At 31.1% G+C, this 21,447-nt stretch overlaps 1 protein-coding gene across 2 annotated transcripts; it reads left to right on the top strand.

Annotated features, from left to right (window-relative positions):
• The first annotated feature begins 265 nt into the window (after window positions 1-265).
• LOC143059766 (dynein regulatory complex subunit 2-like) lies at window positions 266-21,351 on the top strand. Of its 2 annotated transcripts, none has more exons than XM_076233331.1 (10): window positions 266-349; window positions 9,270-9,448; window positions 9,796-10,048; window positions 10,473-10,696; window positions 11,132-11,329; window positions 11,587-11,664; window positions 11,905-12,045; window positions 16,549-16,701; window positions 16,882-17,099; window positions 20,739-21,351. In XM_076233331.1, exons 2-10 carry the CDS (start codon window positions 9,305-9,307, stop codon window positions 20,836-20,838), a joined length of 1,509 nt encoding a protein of 502 aa, XP_076089446.1. In that variant the 5' UTR covers window positions 266-349; window positions 9,270-9,304; the 3' UTR covers window positions 20,839-21,351. The 2 variants fall into 2 exon arrangements, with proteins under 2 accessions (XP_076089446.1, XP_076089454.1); XM_076233339.1 differs by having other exon boundaries at window positions 285-313; window positions 9,268-9,448.
• The last annotated feature ends 96 nt before the right edge of the window (window positions 21,352-21,447 follow it).

Genomic DNA, 21,447 nt, shown 5'->3' with positions numbered 1-21,447 from the left:
TTTTATGTTTAATGTAGGTCCAAAAAATGTTAATAGTGCCAAGTTGTATTAGATTAACTTATTTTTATCAGTTATGCTATCTGATTATTGGATTTAAATTGTTGTTTTTGTTTCTTTCTTTTGTTTTAAATGATAATTATCAGATTCGTGTTAAATAAGGAATATCATAGTGAGGCACTTTAAATTGGTTTGTTACAGGTGTACGATTTGCAGCATAAAACCGGGAAAGCAACGCCATTCACCGTTTTCGATTTCCATTTTAAGTATAATCTATCCACTTCCGTTTCCACTGACGACAAGAAAATATCTCTCTTGATTTGTTTACAAAAAAAGTTGCCTTTCTCTCTTTGTAAGTGCTAATATATTTGACTTTCATTCAAGTTTTCCATATGAGACCCATATTTTAGGGGGAAAAAAACGGAACATTACTGTGAAAGTGTTTTTAATCCATGGGCATGGGTTGCCATATTCTACGTACGGACGAATCCATGATATCTCGGCCTATAACAAAATCGGACTATAACAAACTCGGACTATAACAAACTCGGCCTCCCAAAATCGGACTATAACAAACTCGGACTATACCAAACTCGGACTACTATAAGAATATAAGTATAATGTTGATTGTTGCTGTCATTGGAAATTAATTTTCAATTCTTAATTTAAAATGAATTTTTATCTACAATTAATTAAATAATTTATTTTTGAACATTTTTGAAGGGGATAAAAAAAAAATACGTTAACAAGATATATATATATGGGTTATTTCAAAAAAAATGATGCCTTTCCTTTAAACCTTTGTCAGTCTCTTGTATGATACTATATCTGTAATGTTTTTAGGTCAGATAATGTATTATGATTAGTTGGTCCTAACTGCCAAAGATAATAGCAGTATGTGCTCTGTTTAAAAAATATTGTCCAAAAATGTACCTCAAAATGTCAGGAGTGTAACGCTTTTAGTGTGACATTTACAAGAAAGCATGTGCATTCATTGATGATATAGAATAAATAAGGGCAGATACAATACCAAACAATATCTTTCATCAAACTATTATATCTTGACTATGATTTCTTGTTCAAATCTTCCATATATTTACATTTTTATGAGCCTCATAAGGTAATTCAAATAAGTTTGTGTAAAAATAAAAATGTTAGTAATAGTCAATATGCTGCCAGAAAATGTCTTAGTAGGTTAAATAACATGTTTCTGTACATCTTGCACGGTTTATGTTTTTTGTTTAGTATCATAGCTTAGCACAGGTGCATCCAGTTGACCCTGAAGTTCTACTACTGGAATATTATGGTTACAATAAGAGGACTACCCAAGTCTGTCAGGAGTGTAACAATTGGGTTAAAATGTATTTTTTTTAGAAACAATGTTGTTATAGTTGTTGTTTTTTCTTGAATTTCAGTGAACATTACCTGTTACAGTTTATCAGTAACAAACATGCCATTATTATGGCCTTCATTGCTTTTGTATCCTCAATACTTCAATGTCAGGAGTGTAACACAAAAAAATGCCTTATTTCAATCTTATTAGCAAAGGTAAGTTATTGGAAGAAAAACAAGCTGACAATTATTATAAAATGACATTACTACACCTCAGCTTAACACAGAATACAAGTCTACATCATTACTTTTGAAATTTTTGAACTAAAATTGCATTTGAACTAGCTTGTTTAAATGTTTTACAGTCCTGACATACAAGTATTGAGCATACAAAAGCAATAAAGGCCATAATAATGGCATGTTTGTTACTGATAATCTGCAACAGATGGTGTTCACACTCAAATTCAAGAAAAGAAAACCAATAATAACAACATTGTTTCTATAAAAAATAACATGAATGTTACACTTAAACATTTTAAAGCGTTACACTCCTGACATTTTTGGGTACATTTTTGGACAATTTTTTTTATACAGAGCACATACTGCTACCATCTTTGGTAGTACGAACAAACTTATCATAATACATTAACTGACACAAAAACAGCATATATATAGTATTAAACAAGAGACTGAACAAGGTTTAAAGGAAAGCCATCTTTTTTTTTATATAGACCATTAGCAAAATTTGTACATATGTAAGAAATATATAAAAAAAATTAACCTGTTCTTAATGTGCACTAAAATAATATGTGAAATATAAAGACTCTACATGATTTCAGGTCAGTTTCAGGTTAAAATATGGTAGCAATAAATTATGGTCAGGAGTGTAACATTTGTTACACTCCTGACAAGTTTCTGATGTAGCTTATCTATACAAAATTCAACATGATTCTTTATTAAAATAATTGTAACATCTTTACAATGAAATGAGAAAGCCGATCTGTCTTGTAAAAGTGATTTTTCTGCACACTATTTACCAAACATTCTTTAAAATTAAAGTGTAATTCTCATTAAACATGTTAAATTAGTTTGCTCTTTGCTCAGAAATTAAAAAAATATGTAATCAAATATCTAATAGGTTTATTTATTTGTGAGATTGTGAGATTGTAAATTTAAAATAGATATCACTACTGATTTTCTAAACATTCCATTAAAAAACAGTCTTATAGTTACTGAAAAAATATGTCAGGAGTGTAACAAAAGGATAAAAAACATATGTTTGTATTTTTTAAATGAAGAAAACTTAGAATTGACTGAAGTAATTGTTGTGAAATTTTCAGAGGATGTAATTAGATCATATATGTTTGCTTCCTTATAATTTTTATATAAAATTAAAGCCTTTGCAAAGAGATATAAAAACTTTTGAAATAAGATATTAAAGAATACACTAAAAATTGGTGAAATTTACATATTTAAAAAAAAAAAGTGTATATAAGTAAATAAAAATTGCAGGAAATCATTTAATACCTTTATTGCAACAAACAAAAAAATTACATTGATATTTATATTCTTTTTTATGTTTGTATTTTGATATTATAATTTTGTTGTTTCCTTTGAAAAGTGGATGAATTCTTATGAGTAAAATGTTGTTAAAATTTTTATTTTCATTATTTTGCATTAACCCTTGATAGTTTTGTAAACTTGAATATCTCTGGATGAAAGAAAAATGATAGAAAAAAGATTAGCAATGACTTAATTTTTTACCATGTTTGTCACACTTTGGCATCATTTTTTTTGAAAAAGCCCATATATATCTCAAACGTCTGAAAAATAGTCAACGATTTTTCCCACGTGGGAGCTGGATCGTTACAAGTAACGATACATGTACACAATAAAATAAATTATATAATTTATTTTAAGCTTTAAAATTGTGCTAGTTCACATCGCACATTATTATTTTTATTTAAAGCATATATGTGAACTCTCTGATGTAATTAGTCATATAACGTGTCATATTCAAAATTTTTTTAGAATGGTGCAAGCGTCTTAACTGATGTTCGGTTTGCCTTTTTTATTGTATAAATTTCAAGATTTAGTAAAAGTTTAATCTAAGAAGACTTAAAGATGATTCATTTAACATCAGAATCTGACTGACGAAGGATATCTGTTATCCGAAATATTTATAAATAATTACATTTATAGTTCCTTTTTATATCATTGGTGTTGTTATGTACACTTTTTAGGCGTTTATAATTTATATATATATATATATATATATAAAAAGAAAAGTACAAAAAAACTTCTATTTGAAGTTGATACATTGAAAATTTACCGCTGATTTGTCATTCCAGTATTATTATTTGTAATGATGTCCCTCTCAGAATAAATTTTTATTATATGCATATCTTAATTGATTATGACATCATGCCATGTGTATCGTTGACACCTTTTTAATCACCATAAGTTAAACAAACAACTGGCACATGTACTGTTGACACCTATCTAATCACCCAAGTCAGGACACAACTACCTGTTATTACACGAAATTGGGAACTAAATATCCAATTAAATGTGTCTTGTCTTGTATTGGCTGTAACTGAACTTCAGTTTTTTTTGTTTTTTTTTTATTTATTACAAATCTTGTGTTATTATAAGACAATTTAGTGAGTTGTAGTTTTTCTGGTTTCTGATCATACTATGTATGGTGGAGTCTTGGTGTGATTTATCTGTACATTGCAATACTATTTAATAAAGAAAACAGAGGGTTTACAAATTTTATTTCAGTAGATGTCAACAAACCAATTAACATAACAATGATTTCGTCTTTCAATAATATCTAATATTACTTACGAAAATATAACACATAAAGCACATTTTAATCTCAAAAGCATTTTGTCATCATCTATAAGACTGAAAGCATGCATATATATAGCACATTTAAAACACACATAGCACATACAAAACATACAAAACATACATAGCACATACAGACAATGAATGTTATTGTCAAAGCAAAAGCACGAGTATAAACATAGGCTAGTCATTGGACGGACCGTAGATGTTGCCACAATCACGAAGTAGACGGGATGCTGTTATATCACCTTCTGTGTACTGGTCCCATAGCTGATGAAGACGACCTTCCAGCTCCTTGTAGCGGGTGCGTTGGTTCCTGATGACCTGTTCTTCAGAAACTAAGCGGACTGTTAGAGCAACAAGCTTGGCTTCACGATGAAGTGCTGGTACTAAGACGTAGATTAAATAAAAATTAATTCTCGACGCAGTGGTCGGTACCCATGTTGAAAATGATGAGGGATTTTTTTTCCATGTTATTTTATAGAAGTATTTGGTAAGATCAAAGAAATCTCTGTTGTTTTTTCAATTTTACTCCAAATCTATTTTTAGGTACATGTATAATAAATGTTTGCCTCGGCTTGCCTTTCTAAAAACATTGTATCCGTTTGATGTGACCATTTGAATATAATTACTTTTCAATTGCTGAAGCCATTAATAAAGAACTACAGATAAGTGAAATTGTTAAGAAGCCATTCACTGTCAATCACATTTCTCTTTGTTTATATACTAATCATAAACACCAAGGATTAAACACAATAAAAACACGAACACACGCCAATCATTAAAATATCTTTTATCAATACACACAATAAATCACAATGATATTTCAAATAAAAGTTAATTATCCTCATTTAAACATATCAAATTCAACTCATATAACAAATATTTAATACATTCTATATATGGTCTTTTTTTTCAAAAATATTCATTATAATCTCATAAATTCGTATATAATTTTAATATGTACAGTGGTTTTTTGTATTAAAGTAAAAAAATAACCCATCTACTAATCGTAGTCCGAGTTTGTTCAATATATTTCTTCATATAAATAATGGTAGGCCGAGTTTGTTATAGTCCGAGTTTGTTATAGTCCGATTTTGTTATAGTCCGATTTTGTTTTAGTCCGAGTTATCCAGCAGCGGTACGGACCACGATCCAAGTAGAACAGGTTGGGAACAAACCCTCTTATATGGTGATTATACCTGTATAGAGGGATAATCCTTCTATAGAGGGGTAAAATTATCCCTCTATAGAGGGGTATTTTTTTTTAGACTGGATTTAAATCAAGATAGGGCAGAATGGCATTCTCTACTTATTATGGCAGTAACCTGGAACAGTTGATGCACCAATTGATGTACTTAATTTAATATGCACATGCCCAGTTTGATGCTTATCTGACTAAATATAAAATCTATTGTTCACCATGATTGAAAGCTGTGATGATCAGGTAAATTCTACTCACTTATGCCTCACTGAACAGAATTTCTATTGTTAGATTTAACATGAAATTTAAAGGTCAACTATTCCTTTTGTTCTTGATCAGGTGTTCAGATAGGTTTACAATAGATTGCAAGTTTTGTCACTTTAGCAGAAAACTGGTTATCCCAATTTTTAGTAAAGTGCATATGTTGATGCATATAACGCTAGAGATTATAGCCAATATAACTAAAAAATGCCATTCTGACCTAATTTGCTTTAAATCAAGTGCAAACAAAAATACCCCTCTATAAAGGGTAATTTTATCCCTCTAAAGAAGGATTATCCCTCTATAGAGGTATAATCACCATACAGGGGGTTTGTTCCCAACCTGTAGAAGTAGTCACTTCGGCATCTGGTCAATTCGGCACCTTACCAAAATCGAGACCTGGTAATTTCGGTACCCCAGGTTGTTATTTCGACACTCAAAATAAACATTATGTTTTTCAATTAAATGATGATCAATATTGAAGACTCCATATTTTCAGTAGAGGTGTCAGACATAACATATATATTTGATGTGCGTGACAATAGTTCCAATCGAACAATGGGGTCACAGCAACTGCACCTATTGGCACATATTATAAAGGAACCTCTTTTCTTGACAATTGAACATTTCAAAACATGGGCTTTACCTTATCTGTATTCTGTAGGCAGGGGTTAAATTTTTTTGTTACAGCTAACTAGCCCAGGACTTATTGGCAGCAGGATTTTACTAGCCCTGTTGGAAGAACTGCTAGTCCATCAAAACTGACCTGCTAGCCCTAGTATGCCTTAAAAATCAAGAGTTTGCTGCATAATACAAAGTGGGTGTCCTTTGTTTTGAAGGAGACATTATACACTGTATTTAATTCAAAGCAGACTTTTTATTGGCGTGCTTGGGGCAACTAACGGCAATATTCACAGAGCATTGTCTGTTTTTTTCATCAGCAACAGCCAACCTTGCCAGGGGAATCATTGTGTCCCAGTTCTGCCAACTTTTCAGGAAGTGAATGCGTGATTTTTTGGCCAAATTGTAAAGATCAAAGAGAAAAAACAATAGAGCAAAGGAAAATGCCGCCAAATAAGCTTGAACATGTGTGAGTCTCGCGCTAAAGACTTGACAGCCCTGCTGTCCTGGACACTATTATTTTTTTCCGCGGCTTTTCCTTGTCGTATTTAGCATTTTTGGGGGATGAATTTTCAGCCTCGTTACTCCCTTCATCTACCGTTTTTCGTTTTGAAACTGACGAAGTTCCTGGGGTTTCCGTACTAAAATATTAAGAAATACTTTGTTGCATGGTTTCGTGCTCAAGAGCTGTGCAACATGACAGGTCAATACCAATCAATACATCATACCCCCAAATACCGTTAATTGAAAATCTCGGCACGATAAGCAATGTACAATACCCCAAGCCATGGTATGAGAAATCGATATTTAAAGTACGAGAATTGCAATCAACACATGATACCAGGCCACCCAGACATGCCAGAGTTATTTGTTCCAGTTTTAAAATATGTACAACAGGACCTGTACAAATTAAACCAGTTCAAATTCTTGGAATCCTGGATGACTTAATTGAATCGAAATGGCTAACATAGAATAGTGATGAAGGGATTTTTCACTTTCTATTTTGGAAACGTCAATATATTTTTGTTACTAGTCCGTCGGGCATATCGGATTATACATTTTAATTGCCGGAGGCGTAAATAATCTAGTCCCGGGCGTCGGGCTAGTGGATTTTTTAACCCCTGGTAGGTGTGGCTGTTGACACTGGATTGTCTCCATTGTAAATATTCAAGTCTCACGTGTAAATGTTCCAGACTGTATGAGTATTTGGACCGTACGCGTACGGTCTGGACCCTATGCATACTTTTTCAAAATACTCATACGGTCGGACCGTACGTGTACGGTCTGATTAATATGATTAAGAAGTTGCTTAAGTTTATAAGTTACAAATGCATGTAACAGATCAACATAACTTAACTCTCAAATTAATATGGAAAAGTTCAATTGTAATTGAAATAAAAACCTTATTTTTTAACTATTTAAAAAATTCACGCTAATTAAATCTGTTACTATCTTGTTTTTAGCATGTCGATCAGTAATACATTAATTGAATCATTATATATTAAATTGACGATATCGGAAGTAAACATAATGTGGGAGGACAATTGTTTTAGAATACTAGAAACTTTACAAAAAAGTGCAAATACAAAGGAACATGAATGACCTGCAAACATGTAATTGTAAAATATATTACATTACTTGTGGTAGCAAGTGTCACCTTGGGCGAGAATACCAAAATAGGATTCAGATATACAATTAAACAAATATTTAATTTCAATTGTTCATTTGTTCATTTTATCCATCTAATTGCAATGATAACAATTTATAAAAATAAAAATAAATGTTTGTTTAAATTTAACCCATATGATCCAACAACATGTATGGTCAGCTCTTACTGGACCATATGCATATACTCATACGGTCCGACCGTACGCGTACGGTCCAAATACTCATATGGTCTGGAACATAAATATTTCACTCTGGTAAACAGCTCACTTGTACATAAATATATACTTATAGGTGGCAACTGTACTTAACAAATTTTTGAGAAAAATTTAAAAATATGCATAAATCAATTAACAAGAAAATTAAAAAGAAAAAAAATAATAATAATGTTTCTTAATCAAAACGGTGCCACTCGCAAATAAAGTCACCAAACAATCACATTAGTGTTCCATTAGAGACAGAGAAATTGTCGTTTTTTTTATATTGACAATAAAAGTTCCAAATCAATATGTAACAACGATCCCGTGTTAAAGTATATCTCATGTATAAGTTTCTGTCTAGCCTCTTCATAATTTTCACAAAATAGTAAATAATGTTCCACAGTTTCTAATTGACCACATTCACACTTATCTATATTTTGATTGATTTTGTTTTGGTAATTTTTTAGGTAATATCCGGATCTTAAATTTCTAATAATTTTTGCTGTTTTACGATCTGGATAATCAAATGTTGATTTTTTGCTGACATTCTGGTAAAAATTGTAATAAAATCTTCCTGTATCAGTATTGTCCCATCGATGTTGTCATTTTTTATTCACTAAAATTCTTGCTGCTGTTTTAATATATTGTTTAGTTACTGTAATATCACTGTTAGGAAATCTGTCCTTGTTGACCCAAGAGACGGCCCAGCTTGAACTTTTGATGTCATTTTTCCATTGTGGTATCATATTTAGTATTATGATGTCAACATTTTATGAAAACCTTTGTGATGTTCAGTAATAGTGGCAAGGTGTATTGGTGCCAAAGTCATTCATTTATACAAGTGTAATTTTGATCATTATTATTCATTGGATACCAATTTCAGTGGATTTCTTCGTTACAGGTAAACCAAAATTTAATGTTCAACGAATTACAAATTTTCTATAAGGCTTTATAAAGAATTCGGCAAAACCACAAAAATGCAAGTTTTCCTCAATCCACGAAATTTGGTACCCAAAAAAATAAATGAATCCACAGGGCAAGAAGTACAGAAAAGGACCAATTTGAATTACAATGATTAGAAGATTTGCATTAATGATTTTTAAAATAATTTCATTATCTCTAACTTTTATATTTAGAAATTATTGGTGTCACTGGTTTCCACTGAAACGAAATGGCGCCTAAGAAAAAGGGAAAAAAGTCTGGGAAAATGTCTAAAATGACAGAAGAAGAAAGAATGGCATATGAAGAACAAAAAAGGTTACAAGAAGAAGAAATGAAGAAAAAGAAAGAAGACATGCTAACACAGTTCTTAAAAGTATGTTCTTACTTTAATACATGTACATACATTTTGATACTCAATACAATATCACAATTATTCTGTCATTACCTAATAGAAACGTTTTCAAAGTTACATGTATTCTAAAGCAATAAAAGTATGTGTACATCTTCATGATATTAATTAAATGAAATACAAATAAATGTTAATTACAAATAATTTTACAATTTTAATTTCACATCATAGATGAATAAGTCATGTAAGTTGAAGAGTTTAAAAAAGTTCTTGTTTTACAAAAATAAGATTACTTATAAACGAGAACAGTATGATATTCTAAAGCTTTCTAAGCACAGTTTTAAATATGTATGTTGAAAATTACTTTTCAGGACAAACTAGCCAAAGAAGAAAGAGCCACAAAATACAATCTTAACAAACTGAATCACCAATGGAGAAATATAATGAGAGAGGCTAAATCTAAAGAATTGCGTAAAGAAATAGAAATTCTTAGCCAGACATTTGAAAGAATCGTAGACAGAAAAGATGCTACCATTAAATCTCTTGCCAAAGATTTACAAGAGGCTGAGGAACAGTATGCCATGGCTTTACGTAGTCATCTTCAGGCTGTTGATAGTTTATTTGGTAAAACACATTATACAATACAATTGTTTATTTTTCAATTCCAAAATATTTCGTTACCTACATATGTACATGTTATAATACATGTATGATAATCAGTTATATTGATCTGTCCATAGCGTTATTTTTTTTCCCTATAATTTATGCTTATAAAATTCTTACAAAAAACTTAAAGCTTTAAAAAGTTATAATTATTAAAAATGGTGTTGTTCAAATCCTGTTATTTTATGTTTTATTTCACATACTTTTATGCAAATAAGTATAACTACCTTTCAAGCCATCAAAATATTATCTATGAATATACATTATTCCATCCTTAATAAAACTCTTCTCCTCCTTTTTAATCCTTATCAAGACACTGAATAACAAATTTAGCCACTCTATATGATTATATAGTACATTGTAACACAAGTTATTTTATATTCAGATATACAGGACGAAAGGTTAGACAAGTTACAGATGGATTACGAGGAGGAGCTTGCCATTATTCAGGAAGAGTTTGATTCAGAAAGAGCATTGATGTTAGAACAGAATGGAATAGAAATGAACGATATTGCCGATATTATGTTTGCCATGGATCAGAATTTCCAGGACCGTGAAAATGATGCTCGGGCAGATTATGAAAGTTTATGTGATGAAATAAAAAACAAGGTATGGCATAGAAATATTCATGTCTCAGGTTTATTCATCACCAAAATTCTTGGTTGACATATTCAATTATCAAAATCTCAAATAGAATAAAAATGAATGAGACATCTTAACCAAAAGAGAAAGTTTATCAAAACTGAAAAAAATCAAATGCTCAACTATTATCAACAAACAGCAAGAATTGGAAAACAACTGTCAGATACCTGACATGGTACAGGCATTTTCTAAAGAAAAGTCTTGGTAAAACATGATTTTATAGCTAAACCTCCCACTTGTTTGACAGATTTTTACAAGAAAACAATTGACAAATTCCTATCCAAATTATGATAATGTGTTATATAATTAAGTGCTGAAGAAAATAAGCACATCTTTTTTTTTTTGCATGCAACACCAAATTGCTTGTTCTCATCTTTTAATAGTTAAATCTGTATATTTTAGGATATGGAAGAAAAGCATGGTATTCGGATGACCCTGTTAGATAAGATTGATTCTCTGTGGAAACAGTTTGATCAGGCTTTAAAAGCTTATTTAAGCTCAACACAAAGTAGGAAGAATGAATTTGAAGATTATAAACGTAGAGATGACCATGCTGCCCAAGAAATAGACTCACAGATGAGAAGAATAAACAAATTATGGGTAAGATTTATTTATATGTCCTTAGTATGAACAATATTTAATGGTGGTCATAAAACGAGATGAGATAAGATCATTTAATAGGGATTTAAAACATGTAACCCTATTAGAAGAAAACACTTGAAAGTTGCTGTTAAAAACAGTTAATACATAAATTATTTTTGAAACAAATTAAACCTAGTACGTCATATCGAAAGTTGGAATGTACATCTGTAAGGACTTAAAAAAAGAGAATGATAATATATATATTCTATTTTCAGGACAATATCTCACAGTTAAAAAGTAAAATGGCTGCCAATGCAAAAGAATGTGAAGAACGAAACAAACAGCTTAAGGAGGTAAGTCTGTCATTGTCATCAAAGGGAGCTAACTCTTGAATTTCATATAAAATCAATAAACAGTCAATTTTAAACCCTCCTACAAGACCAGCTGTATTAAGCTATAAACTACTGCATGCAACAACTACATAAACTCCAACCATTGTCAAATAGTATTTATATTAATAATTCTTATGGCTAAAGTGAATGTTACATGATTATAACGGAGGTAGTATAAAATAAAATATTATTATCTTATAGGAAAGAGAGAAGATGTTGGCACATTTCCAAGACTTAAAAGCACAGATGAATAGATTAAGGGAAAGAGAGAGAGACAAGCTTACAAAAATGACTTTAGAAAGTAATGGTGCAATGAAAGAATTAAAAAGACAAAATGAGAAGGTACGTAAATAATCAAGGAAGATGTTTACAATAAAAGAAAATGTAATAATGCACTTAAACACAAGTCAATAGACCACTATCGAGTTCATCCGTCACCGAAAAAACTCGTAAATTATACACACCTTTATGACGTCATTTACCAGATAGAGGGGCTCGCCTGTATCCCTGCACTATTAACGTTCATCAAGCGTCTTAGTGATCGTCATTGTGCAGGATAAACTAGAAAGAATGGTTGTCCTGTAGGTACTTAATGACAATTCCCTAATGACAGCAGTGCTGATTGTCAATTTTGAGAATTCAACTTGCCGAATAATTCATACAATATAGAATTATAGTTTTCCAACCACTCGCTCAACATTAAATGAAAGTGATGACGCCCCTAAACGCACAAATGACGTTTATTATTTAAAACCAGAGTTTTTGACGGAAATGCATCGAACTCGAAAGTTGTCTATTTGAAAACAAAATATAATGGCAATCAGACAACAGAGAATTCTACCCAAGTACTGTTGAAGTATGGCAATCAGACAACAGAGAATTCTACCCAAGTACTGTTGCAGTATGGCAATCAGACAACAGAGAATTCTACCCAAGTACTGTTGAAGTATACCAACTTCTCTATAATCAGTTGTACTGTTGAAGTATGCCAACTTCTCTATAATCAGTTTCTATTTTATATTTATCATAAAGATCTTTTCAGTGCCATAAATTTTAAAAGACTAGGTACCATCAGAATCTTCCAAATTATTTTGACCAGAGATATTCAAAGAGCTTGATTTCATATTGGTGGATATCTTCTATATTATAAATTTACAGGCCTCATCTTATGATGACCTGATTGGTTATATATAAAAAAAAAGATGTGGTGTGATTGCCAATAAGACAACTGTCCACAAGAGACCAAAATGACACATACATTAACAACTATAGGTCACCGTATGGCCTTCAACAATGAGCAAAGCCCATACCATATAGTCAGCTATAAATAGCCCCGATATGACAATGTAAAACAATTCAAACGAGAAAACTAACGGCCTTATTTATATAAAAAAATGAACGACAAGTTTATTTAATTTATTCATATATTTGTTTCTATATAAACATATGAATGATTGCCAATGAGACAACCCTCCACCAGAGACCAAATGACATAAAAGTTAACAACTATAGGTCACTGGACGACCTTAAACAGTGAGAACCCCCATATCAGATAGTCAAAATACTTTGTTTATTATACCCATACCAGATAGTCAAAATACTTTGTTTATTATACCCATACCAGATAGTCAAAATACTTTGTTTATTGTACCCATACCAGATAGTCAAAATACTTTGTTTATTATACCCATACCAGATAGTCAAAATACTTTGTTTATTGTACCCATACCAGATAGTCAAAATACTTTGTTTATTGTACCCATACCAGATAGTCAAAATACTTTGTTTATTATACCCATACCAGATAGTTAAAATACTTTGTTTATTGTACCCATACCAGATAGTCAAAATACTTTGTTTATTATACCCATACCAGATAGTCAAAATACTTTGTTTATTGTACCCATACCAGATAGTTAAAATACTTTGTTTATTATACCCATACCAGATAGTCAAAATACTTTGTTTATTGTACCCATACCAGATAGTTAAAATACTTTGTTTATTGTACCCATACCAGATAGTCAAAATACTTTGTTTATTGTACCCATACCAGATAGTCAAAATACTTTGTTTATTATACCCATACCAGATAGTCAAAATACTTTGTTTATTGTACCCATACCAGATAGTTAAAATACTTTGTTTATTGTACCCATACCAGATAGTCAAAATACTTTGTTTATTGTACCCATACCAGATAGTCAAAATACTTTGTTTATTGTACCCATACCAGATAGTCAAAATACTTTGTTTATTATACCCTCACCAGATAGTTAAAATACTTTGTTTATTATACCCATACCAGATAGTTAAAATACTTTGTTTATTGTACCCATACCAGATAGTTAAAATACTTTGTTTATTATACCCATACCAGATAGTTAAAATACTTTGTTTATTGTACCCATACCAGATAGTCAAAATACTTCGTTTATTGTACCCATACCAGATAGTCAAAATACTTTGTTTATTATACCCTCACCAGATAGTTAAAATACTTTGTTTATTATACCCATATCAGATAGTCAAAATACTTTGTTTATTGTACCCATACCAGATAGTCAAAATACTTTGTTTATTGTACCCATACCAGATAGTTAAAATACTTTGTTTATTATACCCATACCAGATAGTTAAAATACTTTGTTTATTATACCCATACCAGATAGTCAAAATACTCAAAATACTTTGTTTATTATACCCATACCAGATAGTCAAAATACTTTGTTTATTGTACCCATACCAGATAGTTAAAATACTTTGTTTATTATACCCATACCAGATAGTTAAAATACTTTGTTTATTGTACCCATACCAGATAGTTAAAATACTTTGTTTATTATACCCATACCAGATAGTCAAAATACTTTGTTTATTATACCCATACCAGATAGTCAAAATACTCAAAATACTTTGTTTATTATACCCATACCAGATAGTTAAAATACTTTGTTTATTATACCCATACCAGATAGTTAAAATACTTTGTTTATTGTACCCATACCAGATAGTTAAAATACTTTGTTTATTATACCCATACCAGATAGTCAAAATACTCAAAATACTTTGTTTATTATACCCATACCAGATAGTCAAAATACTTTGTTTATTGTACCCATACCAGATAGTTAAAATACTTTGTTTATTATACCCATACCAGATAGTCAAAATACTTTGTTTATTATACCCATACCAGATAGTCAAAATACTTTGTTTATTATACCCATACCAGATAGTCAAAATACTCAAAATACTTTGTTTATTATACCCATACCAGATAGTCAAAATACTTTGTTTATTGTACCCATACCAGATAGTTAAAATACTTTGTTTATTATACCCATACCAGATAGTCAAAATACTTTGTTTATTATACCCTCACCAGATAGTTAAAATACTTTGTTTATTATACCCATACCAGATAGTTAAAATACTTTGTTTATTGTACCCATACCAGATAGTTAAAATACTTTGTTTATTATACCCATACCAGATAGTTAAAATTCTTTGTTTATTGTACCCATACCAGATAGTCAAAATACTTTGTTTATTGTACCCATACCAGATAGTCAAAATACTTTGTTTATTATACCCTCACCAGATAGTTAAAATACTTTGTTTATTATACCCATATCAGATAGTCAAAATACTTTGTTTATTGTACCCATACCAGATAGTCAAAATACTTTGTTTATTGTACCCATACCAGATAGTTAAAATACTTTGTTTATTATACCCATACCAGATAGTTAAAATACTTTGTTTATTATACCCATACCAGATAGTCAAAATACTCAAAATACTTTGTTTATTATACCCATACCAGATAGTCAAAATACTTTGTTTATTGTACCCATACCAGATAGTTAAAATACTTTGTTTATTATACCCATACCAGATAGTTAAAATACTTTGTTTATTATACCCATACCAGATAGTCAAAATACTTTGTTTATTATACCCATACCAGATAGTCAAAATACTCAAAATACTTTGTTTATTATACCCATACCAGATAGTTAAAATACTTTGTTTATTATACCCATACCAGATAGTTAAAATACTTTGTTTATTGTACCCATACCAGATAGTTAAAATACTTTGTTTATTGTACCCATACCAGATAGTTAAAATACTTTGTTTATTATACCCATACCAGATAGTCAAAATACTCAAAATACTTTGTTTATTATACCCATACCAGATAGTCAAAATACTTTGTTTATTGTACCCATACCAGATAGTTAAAATACTTTGTTTATTATACCCATAACAGATAGTCAAAATACTTTGTTTATTATACCCATACCAGATAGTCAAAATACTTTGTTTATTATACCCATACCAGATAGTCAAAATACTCAAAATACTTTGTTTATTATACCCATACCAGATAGTCAAAATACTTTGTTTATTGTACCCATACCAGATAGTTAAAATACTTTGTTTATTATACCCATACCAGATAGTCAAAATACTTTGTTTATTATACCCATACCAGATAGTTAAAATTGTTTATTATACCCATACCAGATAGTCAAAATACTTTGTTTATTGTACCCATACCAGATAGTCAAAATACTTTGTTTATTATACCCATACCAGATAGTTAAAATACTTTGTTTATTGTACCCATACCAGATAGTCAAAATACTTTGTTTATTATACCCATACCAGATAGTCAAAATACTTTGTTTATTGTACCCATATCAGATAGTCAAAATACTTTGTTTATTGTACCCATATCAGATAGTCAAAATACTTTGTTTATTATACCCTCACCAGATAGTCAAAATACTTTGTTTATTTATTCAGTAAGTCATACTTTATTGTATTTTACAGGTAACGGTCATTTTGAAACTAGCAGAAATGTGTCGTAAGTTAGAGACAGAGGAGGAAAAAGTGCTACCATTTTATGCTTCATCCCTCACACAGGAGGAACAAGAAGACGTTCAGACAGCAATGTTAGAACCTGGTTATGAACCACTGGCTCAGGTATGATTTATATGTTTATTTTGGCAACAACAAAAAAAAATTAAGTTTTTTTGCAAGTACTAATAATAAAAAAATTTCTAATTCTTTCACCATTAAGTTTTTTTTATGCATGTGAAAAATATTGTCAAGGTCACACTATTAGGATATTAAACATGAACATCAAATATTTTCTTATTTCAGACAATGCATGAATACTCCTCATTAGAGAATTTCTGGAAGAGATTCAACAAAGTGTTCTTAGATAAGTTAGCTCTAGATAAAGAGAAAATGGGACTAGTGCAAGAAAACCAGCAGTTACGAACCTTACTCAAACAGTACCTGGATGGAATCTCTGTCAACGATGAAATCATCAGCCAAGTCAATCCATTATTTATTGTTAATAATAAAACAAATGTCAAGTAAGTAATTAGCAGCTTAGATATACCCTTTTAGTCATACAACTTTCTCAGTAGTCAAGAGTAAATATTTTGTGCTTGAAACACCAAATCCAGTATTTGATTGTTTGAGTCTAAGTATGATATCAAAGTTTTAAGCCTTAAAACCCTGGAACCCTTGGTACAATCAACCAAGTTAATTCATTATTTTATTTTATTGCTAAACTCTATGTTTTTTGGTGGCAGGTTGTTATAGTTGTTTCATTGGCATTCATAGTATATCTCCTTAACTTTTATATGGATCTATTAAGAAATTTTATTTGCTGAGACTAAATACCAATGTTAACGTAATTTGTTATATTGCATAATATATTTTTTTAATCATATATATATATATATATATATATACAACTCGTCTAAACATCAACCCAACAATGTTAGATCTGTAAATTTGCTTTCGCAAATTTTTGGTTCTTCCCTCGCCGGGATTCGAACCCATGCTACTGTGATATCGTGACACCAAATCGCCTGCACTGCAGCCGTCCCGCTAGACCACACGACCACCTGGGCTCTCATAAAAGAGCTTTCGCTGGCCGTGTGTTACCTTTCTTCGTCAGTTTTAATCTAGCGGCGTACTACAGTACATGATATATAAGGCATGAAGATGTTATTGTTACAGATCAGCTAAATTATCTATAGTAAAGGATCCTACAAATTAATGTAATATACAGTCACAGAAAATAATTATATTTATAAGTACGTCTGAGTCAGTGACAACTCTACAACAGATGTATCCATCGGATCGCCATCAATGATGGTGATACATGGCTGTGTACATAATGTATATACAACTCGTCTAAACATCAACCCAACAATGTTAGATCTGTAAATTTGCTTTCGCAAATTTTTGGTTCTTCCCTCGCCGGGATTCGAACCCATGCTACTGTGATATCGTGACACCAAATCGCCTGCACTGCAGCCGTCCCGCTAGACCACACGACCACCTGGGCTCTCATAAAAGAGCTTTCGCTGGCCGTGTGTTACCTTTCTTTGTCAGTTTTAATCTAGCGGCGTACTACAGTACATGATATATAAGGCATGAAGATGTTATTGTTACAGATCAGCTAAATTATCTATAGTAAAGGATCCTACAAATTAATGTAATATACAGTCACAGAAAATAATTATATTTATAAGTACGTCTGAGTCAGTGACAACTCTACAACAGATGTATCCATCGGATCGCCATCAATGATGGTGATACATGGCTGTGTACATAATGTATATACAACTCGTCTAAACATCAACCCAACAATGTTAGATCTGTAAATTTGCTTTCGCAAATTTTTGGTTCTTCCCTCGCCGGGATTCGAACCCATGCTACTGTGATATCGTGACACCAAATCGCCTGCACTGCAGCCGTCCCGCTAGACCACACGACCACCTGGGCTCTCATAAAAGAGCTTTCGCTGGCCGTGTGTTACCTTTCTTCGTCAGTTTTAATCTAGCGGTGTACTACAGTACATGATATATAAGACATGAAGATGTTATTGTTACAGATCAGCTAAATTATCTATAGTAAAGGATCCTACAAATTAGCAACTTTACCTGACCATATAGGAAAATAGGTATTTAGTCGGATCTTAACACGTACTTGTGATTTGGTTAAAACCGGTTTTGTTCAAAATATATGAAGAAATGTCGAAATGTTCAGGACTTAATTAAATCTGTATTTCGGTAGGATGGTGCAAGCATACGATTTTTATTGCGTCTTACACTTTGAGAAGCGAATAATCTTCAACTACTTTATTCAAATATTGTGTAAAAACGTTAATTTTGAGCTATGAAAGTCAAGTGGCTCGAGTATTTTTCTGAGGAATTTTTAAAAAATTGCAAAGAAATATTTTTACATTGGGTTAGCTTTCATTAGTCTTAACTATCTATAGATTAACAACTTTTGGTTATATTTATAATTTAGAATCATCATTGAAGGTGGGGGACGATTTCGCAGATAATTAATTATATTGATGTGCCATTTGTATGCAAGAGTGACATTTCGTTGTATTATGTGCCAATTCGAAAAAGTTATGCGAGTATTCTCTCCCCTTAACAGGTTCATTATTTTATAATTAAGTTTAGGTTTCTGATATAATTTTGAATAATTACAAAATGTATCAATTCAATATATTTCAGTTTTTGTTATTGGTGTATCAAAAACATTGATGTACGAATATAATTTCATAAATTTGAAACGTTTAAAATGATTACATACCAATATAAAGAACCGTTCATCATTTTTAAAAAAGACTATGAACGAAATTCGATTTATTTATCTTTCCTTGGTGACAGATTGATTGGGAAATGAACCAGCGTAATATAATGGTAATCACAAAGAGGGACCAGCAAGCAATTTTTAATTGTAGCTTATTCAACGTTAAAACAATTTTCCACTATAAACGAATGTTACTTTATACAAATATAAGGACTTTGTTAGCTAAATCTACAAATTTTATTAGATATTATGATTTTTTATTGCAATAGATTAATATGCTATACAAATTAATGTAATATACAGTCACAGAAAATAATTATATTTATAAGTACGTCTGAGTCAGTGACAACTCTACAACAGATGTATCCATCGGATCGCCATCAATGATGGTGATACATGGCTGTGTACATAATGTATATACAACTCGTCTAAACATCAACCCAACAATGTTTGATCTGTAAATTTGCTTTCGCAAATTTTTGGTTCTTCCCTCGCCTGGATTCGAACCCATGCTACTGTGAAATCGTGACACCAAATCGCCTGCACTGCAGCCGTCCCGCTAGACCACACGACCACCTGGGCTCTCATAAAAGAGCTTTTGCTGGCCGTGTGTTACCTTTCTTCGTCAGTTTTAATCTAGCGGCGTACTACAGTACATGATATATAAGGCATGAAGATGTTATTGTTACAGATCAGCTAAAATATCTTTAGTAAAGGATCTTACAAATTAATGTAATATACAGTCACAGAAAATAATTATATTTATAAGTACGTCTGAGTCAGTGACAACTCTACAACAGATGTATCCATCGGATCGCCATCAATGATGGTGAAACATGGCTGTGTACATAATGTATATACAACTCGTCTAAACATCAACCCAACAATGTTAGATCTGTAAATTTGCTTTCGCAAATTTTTGGTTCTTCCCTCGCCGGGATTCGAACCCATGCTACTGTGATATCGTGACACCAAATCGCCTGCACTGCAGCCGTCCTGCTAGACCACACGACCACCTGGGCTCTCATAAAAGAGCTTTTGCTGGCCGTGTGTTACCTTTCTTCGTCAGTTTTAATCTAGCGGCGTACTACAGTACATGATATATAATATATAAATTTTATTCAACATATTTGTTTGAATTAGATGTTTTCCATATATTAAATTGTGACACTTTCCACATGCTATGCCAATTCATATTTATTTTTTACTAGTCCCCAATACAGGTCCTGGATAATTACTATAGACTACCTTTGTTTTCACCATGATATGTCAATGTACATGTATTTGTCTCTCTTTCAGTTTAGTATAAAAAAATAATTTAGATATTGAAAAAGCCAAATTTTTTATGAAAGAAGTTCTCTGATATAAAACTTAGTTTTTGTTTGTTTCAGGTTAAATGTCCCAGTAACAGATCCTCGTGTACAAAGACCAGTGGCACAGACAATTGTGGAGGCGGCACATGTGGTCAAGCATGTCCTACCATTGAAATAAAGTTTTTTTGGACAATTTACACATTTATGCACTTCATACTGAATTCTTTTAAAGGAAATGTAAAGTCACTAAAGACCAGAACAAAAAAGTTAAATTTCCTTTACTTAAAAATTCTTCTTTTCCTGAAATATTTGATAATAAAATTGACATTTAAGAAAATAGACTGTCACTCTATAATTTAATTTTGATATTTAAGAAAATCACTTTGTTTTAGTATTAGAAAATGATACAAAACAGAACATCAACGTTGTGAAGTTTTACAATTTTTCAGAAGAATTTTATAACAATATTGATTGCTTTCAAGGGCATTATGAGAGTTTCAAAAACTCTATTACTAACAATAACTAATACAGAATATGTATCCTTCCTGAACCAGCATCAAGGGGAAAGTACTAAAATCTTTACACAAAACTATTGTTGTACTGCACTGTGATATTATTCAAGGATTTTCTTGAAACAAATTTTGTAAATATTGTGTTGTATATATGTAATAAATTATAACACTACGTGAAAGATTTGTTGATAGATTACAGTTCAAAGTGAATTTGAGAAAATATTGAATCTGTGTGGATGAACATGATTAAGTGGTATAATTTGTTTGATACTGTA

Source organism: Mytilus galloprovincialis, chromosome 1 (genome assembly GCF_965363235.1).
Source record: "Mytilus galloprovincialis chromosome 1, xbMytGall1.hap1.1, whole genome shotgun sequence".
Lineage (NCBI taxonomy): Eukaryota > Metazoa > Mollusca > Bivalvia > Mytilida > Mytilidae > Mytilus > Mytilus galloprovincialis.
The sequence above is the reverse complement of the archived record's forward strand: the minus strand, read 5'-3'. Positions and strand labels throughout refer to the sequence as shown.

Coding starts and splice junctions, on each gene's coding strand:
- LOC143059766 (XM_076233331.1), top strand. CDS start 9,305: ATGGCGCCTAAGAAAAAGGGAAAAAAGTCTGGGAAAATGTCTAAAATG. Junction 10,697..11,131: donor GTGATGAAATAAAAAACAAG/GTATGGCATAGA, acceptor TGTATATTTTAG/GATATGGAAGAAAAGCATGG. Junction 11,665..11,904: donor GAAACAAACAGCTTAAGGAG/GTAAGTCTGTCA, acceptor ATTATCTTATAG/GAAAGAGAGAAGATGTTGGC.